Below are 14875 nucleotides of genomic sequence, written 5' to 3' on the forward strand. Positions count from 1 at the left end.
AGAAATTTTTTTTCAGATTTATTTATTTATTTGAGAGTGCACGAGTGGGAGGGTCAGGGAGAGGGGGAGAGAGAGTCTAAGGCAAACTCCCCACTAAGCATGGAGACCAGTGTGGGGCTCTGTCTCATCACCCTGAGACCCAGACCTGAGGCTGAGCCTAAATCAAGAGTTTGACATTTAACCAACTGTGTAATGTAGGCACCTCTCCTCTCAGATTTCTATATCTCCTTTTTTTCTTCTTAAAATTGTATTGGCTGATACTTATGGAACAGTGCTATGTGGTAATAATAAAGAATATCTTTATCTTATTTTAACTCTAATAATAATGCTTTTAATATTTCACATTAAATTTGGTGACATCCCTTGGTTGGTATTTTATATATGTATTTATAAATACATCTATTCCTATTTTTTTTGAAGATTTATTTATTAGAGAACATGTGTGTGCAGGTGTATGTCATGCGGGTTGGGGGCGGGGAGGGGTTTAATCTGAAGCAGACTCTATGCTGTGCATGGAGCCTGACGTGACACTCAATATCATGAAACCTGAGCCATAATCGAGTTGGCTTTTCATGGACTAAGCCACCCAGGTGCCCTTATTCCTATTTCATTAAGAATTTTTATTCCCTCTTTTTTTTTTTTTTTTTTTTTTTTTAAGATTTCATTTATTTGGCAGAGCCAGAGAGTACAAGCAGGGAGAGCAGCAGAAGAGGGAGAAGCAGGCTCCCTGCTGGGTGGGGTTTGATCCAAGGACCTCTGGATCATGACCTGAGCTGAAGGCAGAAACTTGACTGACTGAGCCAACTAGGCATCCCAAGAATTTTTATTCTTAAAATTTAAAATTTGCCAATTTGACTCGGAACTTTTCAAAGTACACATGATCGATCACATATTAACTAAGTGTTACTATAGAGAAGAATTCACCTTAGCTTTCTTTTTAACACTTAATGGTACCTAGAAAGCTCTTAGATAGACTTACCAGTGAGAAAATGATAATTTTTCTTGAATCACTTTGAAATGCTTGCTTGCTTTCTTTACTTTTTTTTTTTTTAAACGTTTCATTTTTCACAGAGAGAGTATAAGCAGGGGGAGTGGTAGCAGAACAGGCAGAAGGAAAAAGCAGTTTCCCTGTTGAGCAAGACTCTATATGGGACTCGATCCCAGGACCATGGATCATGATCTGAGCTGAATGAAGGCAGATGCTTAACTGACTGAGCCACCCAGGTGTCCCTGAAATGCTTTCTTTGTGATTTTCTCTGAATATTTATAAGCTTTTTTCAGCAAGTGCTCATAACTTTATTACTAGGAATGTTAACATTTATATTTTAACTACCACATTTTCTTTTTTTTTTTTTTCCATGAGAACATTAAGTATTATTAATTGGTTCTTTTTGGATCAAAGTAAAGAACAAATAAAACTGTAAAGCATTCATGATTTATATTGAACATCTTAGTTCATTTGGGCTGCTATACTGAATGACCAAAGACAGCAAACATTTATTTCTCATGGTTCTAAAGCCTGGGAAGTCTTACGATCAAGGCTCTGGCAGATTTGCTGTCTGGTCTGGGATAGCTTCCTGGGTTCCTAGATGGATCACTATCTTCTCACTGTGTCCTCATAGGTGGAAGAGGGAAGGGAGCCCTCTGGGGTGTTTTTTTTTTTTTTTTTAATTTGAGAGAGAGAGCATGTGGGGGTGGCGTGGGGAGTAAGAAGAAGAAGCAAACTCCCTGCAGAGCAGGGACCCCATAGGCAGGACTCTATCCTGAGACTCTAGGATCATGACCTGAGCCAATAGCAATGTCTTAACCAATTGAGCCACCCAGGCACCCTCTGGGGTATTTTTTTAATAGAAAGGTCACTAATCCCATTTATGAAGTCTCTACCTTTGTGACCTAATCACCTCTCAAAGGCTTTCCCTCCTAATACCATCTCAACTTATAAATTGGGTGGGTTGGGGGACACAAACATTCAGTCTGTGACATTGATGGAGTATCAATGGAATATCAGTATTAGAAACTTACTGAAATCTTGTGTATAGGCAAAAATTGCCTTGTAATTGTTTAGGAGTGAACAGTGTGCTAATTGATTTTCCCATCTGATTATCTTTTGAATTCTAAGAAAAATCCTAGGAACTATTTTTATACCATTTACTCTAGAGAAAATTGAAGGTCAGAGAAGTAAAGGAATTTGCTCAGTGTGAAATAGCTAATTAGAATGGACTTGATACAGAAAAGTGCCTAAATGGAATAGATTTTAATATAATGTAGAAGTGGTCAACTTTTAGTCACATTTAATTAGGTCAACTTGTAATCACATAAGTGGAGTAAATTGAGTGTTGATCGAAACATATTCTCAATGACATTTAGAAGTGGCCAAATACTATAGGATTTGAAAATAGTTATAGTTGAGTAGTTACTCTGTTTTGAGAAGTTGATTACTGCAGAGAGCTAACTGGTAAAGTCCTATTTTGAGCTTGACTGTTTTCTTCTGATTGATACCTAGCAGTCTGCCACCAGAGGGTATTATGAAGTCAGTTCCACCTTTTCTGTCTTAGAAATTGTTGTCTTCTATTTTAGATGTACTAAAACCATAGAAAGGATCCAGAGAACTCATGCATTAGAAGCCTGTGCATTTCATAATATCTGTGTATTTGCCTTCCTTATTCCTCTGAAAATTGTTATGTTGATAAGGATACTTCAACTTCATTTCTTTGATACTTGTGTAGTTTGAGTATTGATTTGGTTATTGTTTTGTTGATTTTTTTTTTTTTTTTTTTTTTTTTTTTTAAGATTTATTTGACAGAGAGGGAACACAGTGGAGGGAGTGGGAGAGGGAGAAGTGATGCAGGGCTCGATCCCAGGACCCTGGGATCGTGACCTGAGCCGAAGGCAGATGCTTGATGACTGAGCCGCCCAGGCACCGGTATTGAATTTTTTACTAAACGAGCCGTGCTGTATTATTTTATTGTTCAGTACTTAATGATGTATTCCATATCAGTATGAATATTCAAATCCTGATATCCAACTTATTAGCTGTGGTCGTGGACAGCTTAGCTTTGAAGATGATGGTGATGATGATGATGATGATGATGATTTTTAAAATAAACTCTAGGGCTAATGTTGGGCTCGAACTCACTACCTTGAGATGAAGAGTCACATGCTGAATCGACTGAGCCAGCCACGTGCCCCTTGTTTTTAAATGGGTGTAGAAAAACACAAAAGTGATTTCCTTCATGGATTTGCTTTCGTGTTATTTATTTATTATTTTTTAAAAAAAGATTTTGTTTATTTATTTAACAGAGAGAGATCACAAGTAGACTGAGAGGCAGGCAGAGAGAGAGAGAGAGGGAAGCAGGCCTCCCGCTGAGCAGAGAGCCAGATGTGGGACTCTATCCGAGGATCCTGAGATCATGACCTGAGCCGAAGGCAGCGGCTTAATCCACTGAGCCACCCAGGCGCTTGATCTCAGGACCCCCAAGACCATGACCTGAGCCGAAGGCCTAACTCACTGAGCCACCCAGACGCCCCTGCTTTCGTGTTTAACTCGCATGACTATTCAACTTAAAACAAGCATCAGACAAATGTTAATTATTACTGGTTGGATACTCTTTTTATTTTTTAAAACATTATTTGAGTTATAAAATTTTGAATCACTGTTACTCAGCATAATTTAACTTTTGATACTTTCTGTAGTGGTAATGTTAAACTTTTTTTTTTATGTTTACTTTAAATTATGTGAAGGCTTTATATGAGTGTTTCCACTAGCATATTTACTGTTTTACCATGAAGAAGTCTTCATGAGGAGCTGTTTTAGAGTAATGTTGTATATATTTTATTATTATTATTTTTAAAGATTTATTTATTTTAGAGAAAGAGAGCACACACAAGTATGTAGAGGGGCAGAGGGGGAGAGAAAGAAGGAGAGATGCAGACTTCTCCACTAAGTACAGAACCCAACTGGGAGCTCCATCCTACAGCAGCGAGATCCTGAACTTAGTGGAAATCAAGAGCTGGGTGCTTAACCAGCTGAGCCACCCAGGTGCCCCTGGTGTGTATACTTTAATTTTGGAAAATATTTAAAGTGTCTTAGAGTATGGAATGGTAATTTGTAAATCTTTGATTAAATCAAAGTCATCACCCCTTAAACTTTTAAATAGAATTAATCTAGTTTCTTTAAAGTACATATAAATGTATCTTCTGCCATTTCCCGGTATTAACATGTCTTTCATACTGACAGAGACACAGTTCTTGCTCTTAGAGTAATGATTTGGAGACTGGTTTTAGAATTGAGCGGTTTTACTGTGTCTGAGCTATGATTTTATTATAGAAAAGTCAACATCTGTTTTAGTTAATTCAGTGAGGTTTTATCACAGTTAAGTGAAAATACAATAAGGTTTTTCCTATAAAATACTATTTGTTATTGAAAATATTTCATTTTCATTACTATGTTGGTTGAATAGGATTTGGTGCTCTCTGGAAACTAAAAGTCAGAGAATAGTATATATAAAATAAAGGACTAGATTGTATATATAAAATAAAGGACTAGATTATATATATAAAATAAAGGACTAGATTGTAATTATATAATTATGTTACTTAAAAATAACTTTGGTAAAAAAAAAAAAAAGTAACTCTGGTAGTCAAAATGAACATACGGATTTTTGCCTTCTGGCCCTTCCACAAGGGGGAACTGAGTATATATTCTGTGCCTAGGTCCTATTTTAGGTTCTAGACATTCAGTGAGAAGAGCAGATTAGTTATAGTCTATCTGGTGTTTTCATAATATAGTTGTTATACCCCTTTTTAATGTCTGAAAAGTGCTTATTCTCTATCCTTTTTGTTTCTGGAGAGTGATCATCTGGTGCTCTTTAACTAATGCTTTATCAATTTTATATTGTCTTCTGTTGTTGACTTCTGTTTTTCCCATTATTCTTTCAGGTTCTTAGCTCCCTGAAATCCTTTTTAGATTAATGTTGAACCTAAAGTGCAGCTTGTTGATCACCTCTCCTACTCAGACTCCCTGTTCCTCCTCATAATCTATGTGTATCAGTATAATCTGATCCTTTCAGAGGTTTTTTTTTTTTTTTTAAATGATTTTACATAAAAGTATATGTACTTCAGGAAAAACGTAGTGTGCGTATGCGTGTATATAGGTTTTTGGAGAATGTGTAACGTTGTAGTAATAATAATTCTGTGTTCTGTGACTTTTTTTTCTAGTCAAGAGTAATCTTACTAACCTTTTCATGTTAGTAAGATCTACTTTTGAAAAATCCCTAACCTGTTCATTTTTTTCCATCTCCTGTCATCACCTTTGTTTCAGGTATTCTTTGCTTTTAGTCCTGCCTTATAATCTGTTTCCCAAATAGCAGCCCAAACAATATATTAAAAATATAAGCCATGTTAACCTTTTAGTGAGGACTCTACAATATTTCCTTTTACAGTAAAATCCAGAGTTGGCATTTAGAATTCATGATTGCTAATTTTTCAGGGATGTTTACTTGTTTTGTTGATTGATTTTTTTTTTTTTTTAATTTCTCTCTCAGGTGTGTCCTTATCAGTGTCTTGTACATACTGGGTTAGGTGCTTTGTAAATCTTTATTGAGTGCAGTTAATGAATTAACTTGTTGGCCTTGGTGAGTTGTTCTGTGCATGTTTCTATATCTCCTATATAATTCTTCCCTACCAACTTGTTTAGCAACATTGATCTTTATTCTGTTGCTTGAATTTACCAACTTCATTCCCTCAGGCTTTTGCAGGATCTGGAATGCCTTTTCTACATTTTCCCACAATTGGATCTTCATCGTTGTTCCAAATTTCATTGTAAATGTCACCTGCTCAAAAAGGTCTTCTCTGATCACTCTGTTACCACTTTGTTTTTATAAAAACTCTAATTAAAAATAAAATAAACAAATTTTTGTTTTAAAAACAAGTGACAAATTATGTTCTGAAGTTAAAATACAGCAAAATATACAATGAACAATTTCTCTGTCACCTGCCAAAGTGGTATTTATGTATATTATGTATATTAGTATCATCTTTATTGTCCCAGACACTCCTTATAGCAAAATAAGCAAATAGCAATATATATGAAGTAGTAAATGTTCTTAAATCAGCCTTCTTTGTTTTTGTTTTATTTTTTAAAACTGGGCTAAGTGGCTTTCTTAGAGAAAGAGGATTACAAAAAGATTTAAGAGTTGGCCTTGGGACCTCTTAAACCAGTCTTTAAGACTTGTACAACCACTGTGTCCCTCACCTTTTCAGATGACTTAACTCTGAAAATTAGGCTGCCATGTATCAACCACTTCAAATTCCCATGTCAAATTCCAACCCACTCCATCTACAGAGTAACCTACAATCAGTCTATACCCACCCTTCATTTTGTCCCCTTCTGTTTTTTTTTTTCCTTTTTCTTTTTCTTCCCTGTTTTTTTTCCCTCTGAAATTCTCTGACTCGTGTTCAGGATTAGTTCTTCTACCACCAGTGTCCATGACCTCATCCTATCCATCTGCTCAAGAACTTAATTTCTTTTCAGGCTCTTCACTGTTAACTCTCTGCTGTCTCTTTCTTTGGCTTTAGCACAGTCCTGCATATATATTAGGTGCTCAGAAAATATTGGTTGAATTATAGAAGATGAAGAGTTTGGACTATTGAGTTAGAAAGACCTGGGCATGAATAGTATGTGACTTGGGCAGGTTAGTTAGCATCTCTAAGCTGTTATTTCTTACTCATTAAAATGGGACAAAAATTATAACTATATCAAGGGTTGTTTTGAAAATGTAACTTAAGAAGTGGAATGTATAAATTTCCTATGGCCATTTTAACAAATAACCGTAAGTTTGGTGGCTTAAAACAACAAACTTTTTTCTTATGAATCTGGAGATCTGAAGTTGAAAGTCAGTGATAACAGGGCTCAAATCAAGGTGTCAGTAGGGCCATCCTTCCTCTGGAGGCTCTAGGAGAGAATCCATTTCTTGACTCTTCTACATTCTGATGACTGCCAATATTTCTTGGCTGCGTTACTTCAGTCTCTGATCTCCAATCTGTCTCTGTGGTTACACTGCCTTCTCTTATACCTGTAATCTCCTTCCACCTCCCTTTGCAAACTTGTGCGTTTAGGGTCTACCCAGCTAATCTATTTTTAAATCCTCAGTCTTAATCATATCTGCAACGACCTTTTTCCCATATAAAGTAACCTTTACAGATTCTAGGGATTAGGATCTGATATCTATGGGAGCCATTATTAAGCTTGATATGTGGCTATAAAGCACACAGCATAGTTCCTAACAAATAAAGGTATAAGCTTTCTGGACAGGGTTGAGAAAGATTTCGGATTCTCAGAAGGATTTAATTATATAGTTACAAGGGAGCCAGGGAACATGAGAAAAAGGAGTTAAAAAAAAGATGAGGTAGGGGAAATTAGGGATTAGATTGTATGATTTTATTTAATACAGTGGATAAATGGGATAAAAGTTAGAGAAGGGATTTTTATTGTCGGATTTTGGTTATTTTCCTGTTCAAACACATTTCGAAGGATTTATCTGTGTTTTCAGTATTAAGGTTTATAGCTTAAATAGTGTGGTAGAAAGGAGGTGGTGGAGGTAGAAATATACTGCATATCATTACTGAAAATTGGTTAATTACATTCTTTTTATATTCAGGAGGTTCATGTGTAAAGTATATAAAATGATTAGTGAATGAGATCATAGATTGGATACCAGATTTTTCCTTTATTAGATAAGAATTATTACCATTTAGAATTAAAAAAAAAGTACTTTAAAAAATCATTTCAGTTAGAAGAGCAAAGGATTATATTGACATTTGTTTTCTTTTTTCCATCTCCTTTTCAGGTTTTTTTGGCATGGACACAGGTTCAGTGGGAGGATTAGAATTGACTGATCAGACTCCTGTTTTATTAGGGAGTACGGCCATGGCAACTAGTCTCACCAATGTAGGAAATTCATTTAGTGGCCCACCTAATCCTTTAGTTGCTAGATCTAATAAGTTTCAGAACTCGTCAGTGGAAGATGATGATGATGTTGTTTTTATTGAACCTGTACAACCTCCCCCACCTTCTGCACCAGTGGTAACTGATCAAAGAACCGTAACATTTTCATCATCAAAAAATGAAGAACTACAAGGAAATGATTCCAAAATTCTTCCTTCCTCAAAAGAGTTGGCTTCTCAGAAGGGCAGTGTAAGTGAGACAATTGTCATTGATGATGAAGAGGACATGGAAACAAATCAAGGGCAAGAAAAAAATTCCTCTAATTTTATTGAACGGAGACCTCCTGAGACTAAAAACAGAACCAATGATGTGGATTTCCCCACTTCCAGTTTTTCAAGAAGTAAGGTAAATGCAGGAATGGGTAATAGTGGTATCACCACAGAACCAGACTCTGAAATTCAGATTGCTAATGTTACAACCTTAGAAACAGGTGTAAGCTCTGTGAATGATGGCCAATTAGAAAATACTGACGGGCGAGATATGAACTTAATGATTACACATGTAACATCACTGCAGAATACCAACTTGGGAGATGTCTCTAACGGACTGCAGTCAAGTAATTTTGGTGTTAATATACAAACATACACCCCATCTTTAACTTCACAGACCAAGACTGGAGTAGGACCTTTTAATCCTGGTAGAATGAATGTGGCAGGAGACGTATTTCAGAATGGAGAATCTGCAACTCATCATAATCCTGGTAAGCATTAAGTGATCTACCCTGTGTAAAATTGCCCGATTCTCTTTTCATGGTAGTAATTGATACTACCTTGGTTAGTTTATTCATGTAAGAGAAGTTAATTCCATTGACTTTTAGCAGTTGGAAATTTTTAGCTAATAGGAGATGTAAAACCATGTATTTCTTTGCAGATCATTAGAAAGTTCATCACAGAAATCTATGTTTAAGGGATTGGAATGAATACTCCTTACATTCACTACCACTGAAGTCTAACAGTTTGGCAACTTAAAACTTTTTAGTATTTACTAGTGATGTATAAATATTGAAAAGAGATAAGTAGCACACTTAAGGAACAATATAGTATTTTATCATAGGTGCATTTAGATTTGTTTTTACTTTTAAAGCAGTTTTGATCACTTATCTAATTTTACTTTTTTATTAGCATTTTATTACTTTTTTAATATTTGAAGGTTGGTAAATTTCTTGACTATTTGTATAATTTTTCTTCAGGTAGCTTTGCTCTGTGAAAACGTTAAAAAGAAGTTATAAGAACTCTGGGTTTGATGACTTTATGTCCCTTTCTCTTTCACTTCTGTCCCCAAACTTTTGTATGTCAGTCTCTCTTATATATCCTTCATTGTTTCTCTCTCCCTTTCTCATCATTTTAGGCCCATTAGCAATCTTACCGACCTAGAAATTGTGGAGAATGATTTTCCGCAATCATTACACTACACTTAGGTAGTGTAGGATGGTATAAAATGCTAGTAATTTTTCCTTTTTTCTTGTTATATTTTTGTTTATGAGAGTAATGTTTAACATAGAAGAATTTTTGGAAAATCTGTAATTAAAAAATGAGGGAAAAAATCCCCGGTATTATTATTATTATTATTATCTTAAAAGATTTTATTTATTTTATTTGACAGATAGAGATCACAAGTAGGCAGAGAGGCAGGCAGAGAGAGAGAGAGAGAGGAGGAAGCAGGCTTCCTGCCGAGCAGAGAGCCTGATTCAGGGCTCGATCCCCGGACCCTGGGATCACGACCTGAACCGAAGGCAGAGGCTTTAACCCACTGAACCACCCAGGTGCCCCCTACCCCCCACCCCTGTAGTATTATTAACTGAAGATTACCACTGTCAGTGCTTTGAGTGGTTATCTTTCAGGCTTTTTCCATTTATTTTAACTTTGTTGAAATGCGACTGTGAATAATACTGCTTCCTGTTTGTTTCCCACTTTACATTGTATTTTCTCATACTATTAACATTTATACACAAAAGTTTTAAGGGCTGCACAGTAGATATGGATATACCATTCCTGTATTTGGTATTTATACTGTTTCCCATATTTTCATATTTTGCTATTAGAGGTTTATGTTGAACATCTTTGTTTAAACTTCTCATTTCTTTAGAGGATATTCCTAGAAGTGAAATAACTAGGCAAAAGGATATCACTGCCCCATCCTTCCAGAGATTTTTGGTAGAAGAAAAAATCTGTTTGGTTTATAGTGATTTTGAAAGAAATAGGTTTGTTATTATTTGATTTGGAAAATTTCTCCAACCTTCCAAGACCCTTTCCATCTATGTGTAAATATATATTCGTAGGTAGATCTGGGTTGGGGGAGGATATATGTGTGAGTTTGTATGAGCATTTTAAAGTTGTAGAAATAATACTGTTTTACTGCCTTCCGGAAAGGTCTTACCAGTTTATACCATCAGCTGTATATAATTACTTTCTTTAATTGTAACCTTCTGGCTCTCATAAAAGTTTGAGAAATGATAATGCTCAAATCAATTTCAAAATAGCCATTTTGTCTTTATTGTAATTATAAATATTTTTAAAACATTAGAGTATACAGAGGAAAATAATTAATCTCGCCATTGAAATAGTATGTTTAATTCTAACCTGAGATCATAGTTTAGGTATAGTTTTGTAAACTCTTTCCTCCTACCATTCCTTTAAATACCTAACAGTAGATCTTGAACTTTTGTTCATATCAAGTCTGTATGTTTGCTTTTATTCTCTATTTAGCTGAGTTCCAGCTTTTACTCTGTAAATAATTCTTAAGAATATTCTTATGCATGTATTTTAGGATGTTATTTCTTTAGGAATTTTGCTGAATCGGGGCATATTGTAACAGTATATTCCTGGGGGATTGCCTGGCTGGCTCAGATGGTAGAGCACGTGACTCTTTTTTTTTTTTAAGATTTTATTTATTTATTTGAGAGAGAGACAGTGAGAGAGAGCATGAGCGAGAAGGTCAGAGGGAGAAGCAGACTCCCCATGGAGCTGGGAGCCTGATGCAGGACTCGATCCCGGGACGCTGGGACCGTGACCTGAGCCGAAGGCAGTTGCTTAACCAACTGAGCCACTCAGGCACCTGAGCATGTGACTCTTGATCTTGGTGTTGTGGGTTCAAGCCCCTGTTGGGTGTAGAGATTATTTTAAAAATATTTAAAAATAAAAAATAGCATTGTGTTTCTGTTTACTGAAACTCCTACAAGGACTGTATATTACTTATCAGAAAAACTAAACAAATATACCTTTTGCTCCTCTATTTTATGAATTAGCTTTTGTTTTTATGTGCTGCTTTTATTTGTAATAGGGAGTTATAAAATCTTGGCTATTTATACTGGCTCTAAGACTGATTGTGACTTGGGCAAATTAAACTGTTACCCCTGATGTCCTTTGTATAAAATAGAGGGTTTAGACAAAACTTGTCTTCCTAAAAGTATTTTGATGTTGGAGGATGTGAAAATTTGAAAGTAGGAGAAATATAAGAGCTGAAAAATAGATTAAGGGTGACATTTATACAGGGTCTAAAATTAAATTGTGGAAAAATCTTGCTATTTTTCCTAAATCAAGTTAATAGATGTCCTTAAGTTTAAATAGTTTCTTTAAATATGTATTCAAATGATAAACCTACAAAATAAGAAATTCTAAGGAACCAGTAATTGTGTTGCAAGAAGCTATTTCTTCTGGCATATATGTTCAAATATAATTTTTGATTGGAGGCACTTCATAAGGTGAAATTTTTAGTTAGTGACTACAGTTGACTCTCAAACATTGCAGGGATAAGGGGTGCTAACACCCCATCTCTTACAATACACTTGAAAATTAATGTATAACCTTTGACTCCCCCCAAATTTAACTACTAGTAGCCTACTGTTTGTTTTGTTTTGCCAGTAGCCTACTGTTGACTGGAAGCTTTAATGATAAATAGTCAACACATACTTTGTACGGTATATATTATATACTGTATTCTTACCGTAAACTAAGGTAGAGAAAAGAATGTTATTAAGAAAATTCTAAGGAAAGGAAAATAACTATCATAAAAAATCTGTATATAAGTGGATTCATACAGTTCAAACACCCATGTTGTTCAAGGGCCAACTGTATTTTCTTCGTATTCTTTAATATTTTTACCTCTTGATTATAACTGGTCCATTACCTTCATAATAGCAGGATAACAGGATAGCAGGATCCTAGAATGCACTCAGTTTACTCTTTGTATAAAATTCAATTTTGTGGTGAGGGATATTGTGGAGTAAAGTAAAATTTGAGTAGCAGTGTTACGTAGCCCCTTGAAATCGTTAGGTTGTTGGATTGGGTTGGAACCAGGAAACCATCCTCCTTAAGGTTTTGATAGTAGAGAAGTTTTCCTGAGCTCCTGTACTTCCTGTGGAAGGAAAAAAATTTTTTTAATAGAAGGGCAGCTTTTTATGTATGGAAGTTCAAAATTTGGAAGAGCCTAGAAAGGAAAAAAAATTACTAGAGACAATCAGAATGGTGGTCTGTAAAGTTTCAGAAGGGAAAATGGTTATGGTATTGTCAGTGTAGTGAGGTTTGTGCAGTAGTAACTAGTATAGTAAGGTGGGTACTTCTGTTAAGCACTAAGGAAGCTTTCTATAAAGAGAGAAAAGATAAATTACTCTGCAATCCAGAGTTATTGTTACACATTTTTAATTCTGTGCGATGCTGAAACTGTTTGAAGGGAGAGAGTAATATGATGTTGGTCAGTATAAGTTGGCTTGTCATTTCTGTGTCACACTCTAATTTCTTTGAGATTATGTGGTCTGGAGTCCATGGAACTAAATATGAAAAGACCTGTTTTTAAGAACATGTTTTAAGGGGTGTCTGGGTGGCTCAGGTGGTTAAGTGTCCAACTCGATCTCTGGGGTTTGAGCTTGATTGTGGGTTCAAATACCATGTTGGACTCCACCCTCAGTGGAGCTTTATGAGATAAGCTTTATCAGACCTGTACTAAATTTGTCAAAGGTTCTGATTGGTCAAGATTTTATTATATTTATATGTTGATGTATATATTCCTTACTTAAAGGGATATTCTGTAAATTAATTCTTCCTGTCTAATAAATAATGGCTAATATTTTTTAGTGCTTCCTCTATGCTAGTCACTGTGGTTTATTGCATGTATTATCATTTAATGTTAACCATTCATATGAGGTTGGTACAATTTCCAGTTTAGAAAAGAGTTAGGCACAGAGTTAAGTAACTTTCCAGTCTAATCGGTGGAGTCTAAATGTCAACCAGGCATTCTTACTCCAGAACTTTGGTTTTTACATCTCTGCTATACTGCTGCCTATTTAATTTCTTAAACTTGTAGAAGATGGGCTGTTAGAATTGTTTATGTAATATCATTGTCAGTGTGTATAAATATCTGTTCCATTACTTAAATTCCTTGTGCATTTTGTTTTTAAGATTCCTGGATTTCTCAGTCAGCTTCATTTCCTCGTAATCAGAAACAACCAGGGGTGGATTCTTTATCACCAGTGGCCTCACTTCCTAAACAGATTTTCCAGCCTTCTGCACAACAACAACAACAACAACAACAACCCACTAAACCAGTTAAAGTCACTTGTGCAAACTGCAAAAAACCTTTACAGAAGGGACAGACAGCTTATCAACGAAAAGGATCAGCTCACCTCTTTTGTTCTACCACCTGCCTTTCTTCCTTCTCTCACAAGCCGGCTCCAAAGAAACTTTGTGTTATGTGTAAAAAGTAAGGTTTACCTTTCTTTTTTCTTTTCTTTTTTAATTGAAGTACAGTTGACACCTGGTATTACATTAGTTTCAGGTATACAACGTTGTGATTTGACAAGTCTGTAGGTTATGCTTTGCTCATCACAAGCGTAGGTAAGGTTTACCTTCAACATAATTCCATATGATTGAATATTGGTGGTATATAGTTTTAGGGAAATTTTAAGAGTCTTAGACTTGATCTTAGCCAAAAGACTGAGAAGTGATTATAAGAGTCTTAGAAGTGAACTATAGTGTTTGAAATATTAGTAAGCTAGTTGTTTGAATGTTAAAGCCAAAATGAAATGTGTGATGGCTTTGAAGATTTTTATTTATGTATTTGTCAGAGAGAGAGAGAGAAAAGCGTTCAAGTAGGGGGAGCGGCAGGTAGAGGGAGAAGCAGGCTCCTGTCAAGCAAGGAGCCCAGTGTGGGACTTGATCCCAGGACCCTGGGAACATAACCCCAGTCAAAGGCAGCTGCCCAACCAACTGAGCCACCCAGGCATCCCTGTGTGATGGCTTTGGAGGATTCTCTACCACCTGGTGGTTTATGATTAAAAGACTTCCTATTTGGGTAGGCTTTGGGGTCGGTTTGTTTGTTTATTTATTTATAAAAGATTTACGGATTTATTGAGAGCGAGTGAGCGCATCCCAAGCAGAGAATCCGAAGCAGATTCCACACTGAGCATGGAGCCAGACTTGGGACTTCATCCCTTAGACCTCGGACCTAGGCAAAATCAAGAGTCGGAGGCCGAGCCAGCTAAGCTACCCAGGTGCCCCTGGGATTGATTTAAGTACTAGGCCTTTGTAATTTTGTCTGTAATCTCCATTGTACTCCTTGAATTTGTCAAAAGACTATGTATTTATTTGCATTACTTAGAATTTAGTTCTGTGTAAAAATAGGTCAAATTTTGTACTGTCTTCATATTTTTTAAGATTATTTTAAATTGGCAAGTCTTTGGATTTTATGTTTTTATGCTTGTTTTGAACATTAAATCATTAGAATAATCATTAAGATTCAAGTACCAGTTTTTTGATAGCCTTGAAGAGAGACACTTCTTTCTTCTGCCAATTTTAAGGTCTGGCTTCAACTAGTTAGAAATAAGTGGAATATTGGGGTACCTGGTGGCTTGGTTGGTTAAGTGTCCAACTCTTGATC

At 35.7% G+C, this 14875-nt stretch overlaps 1 protein-coding gene across 4 annotated transcripts in view; it reads left to right on the forward strand.

Moving 5' to 3' along the window:
- The window catches only part of ZMYM2 (zinc finger MYM-type containing 2), a 115876-nt gene that overhangs the window by 27485 nt on the left and 73516 nt on the right, over nt 1–14875 (forward strand). For 2 of the 4 annotated variants that reach the window (XR_009400044.1, XM_059378094.1), the window contains exons 3-4: nt 7848–8705; nt 13399–13699. Coding sequence is in view for 3 of the 4 variants with exons in the window: in XM_059378094.1 (XP_059234077.1) it covers nt 7859–8705; nt 13399–13699 (1148 nt within the window). In the remaining variant the exon portion in view is untranslated. Of the gene's footprint in view, nt 1–3876; nt 4049–7847; nt 8706–13398; nt 13700–14875 lie in introns of those variants that run through there. The other 2 variants (XM_059378096.1, XM_059378095.1) reach the window with 2 other exon arrangements.

Source organism: Mustela nigripes, chromosome 15, assembly GCF_022355385.1.
Source record: "Mustela nigripes isolate SB6536 chromosome 15, MUSNIG.SB6536, whole genome shotgun sequence".
NCBI classification, from domain to species: domain Eukaryota; kingdom Metazoa; phylum Chordata; class Mammalia; order Carnivora; family Mustelidae; genus Mustela; species Mustela nigripes.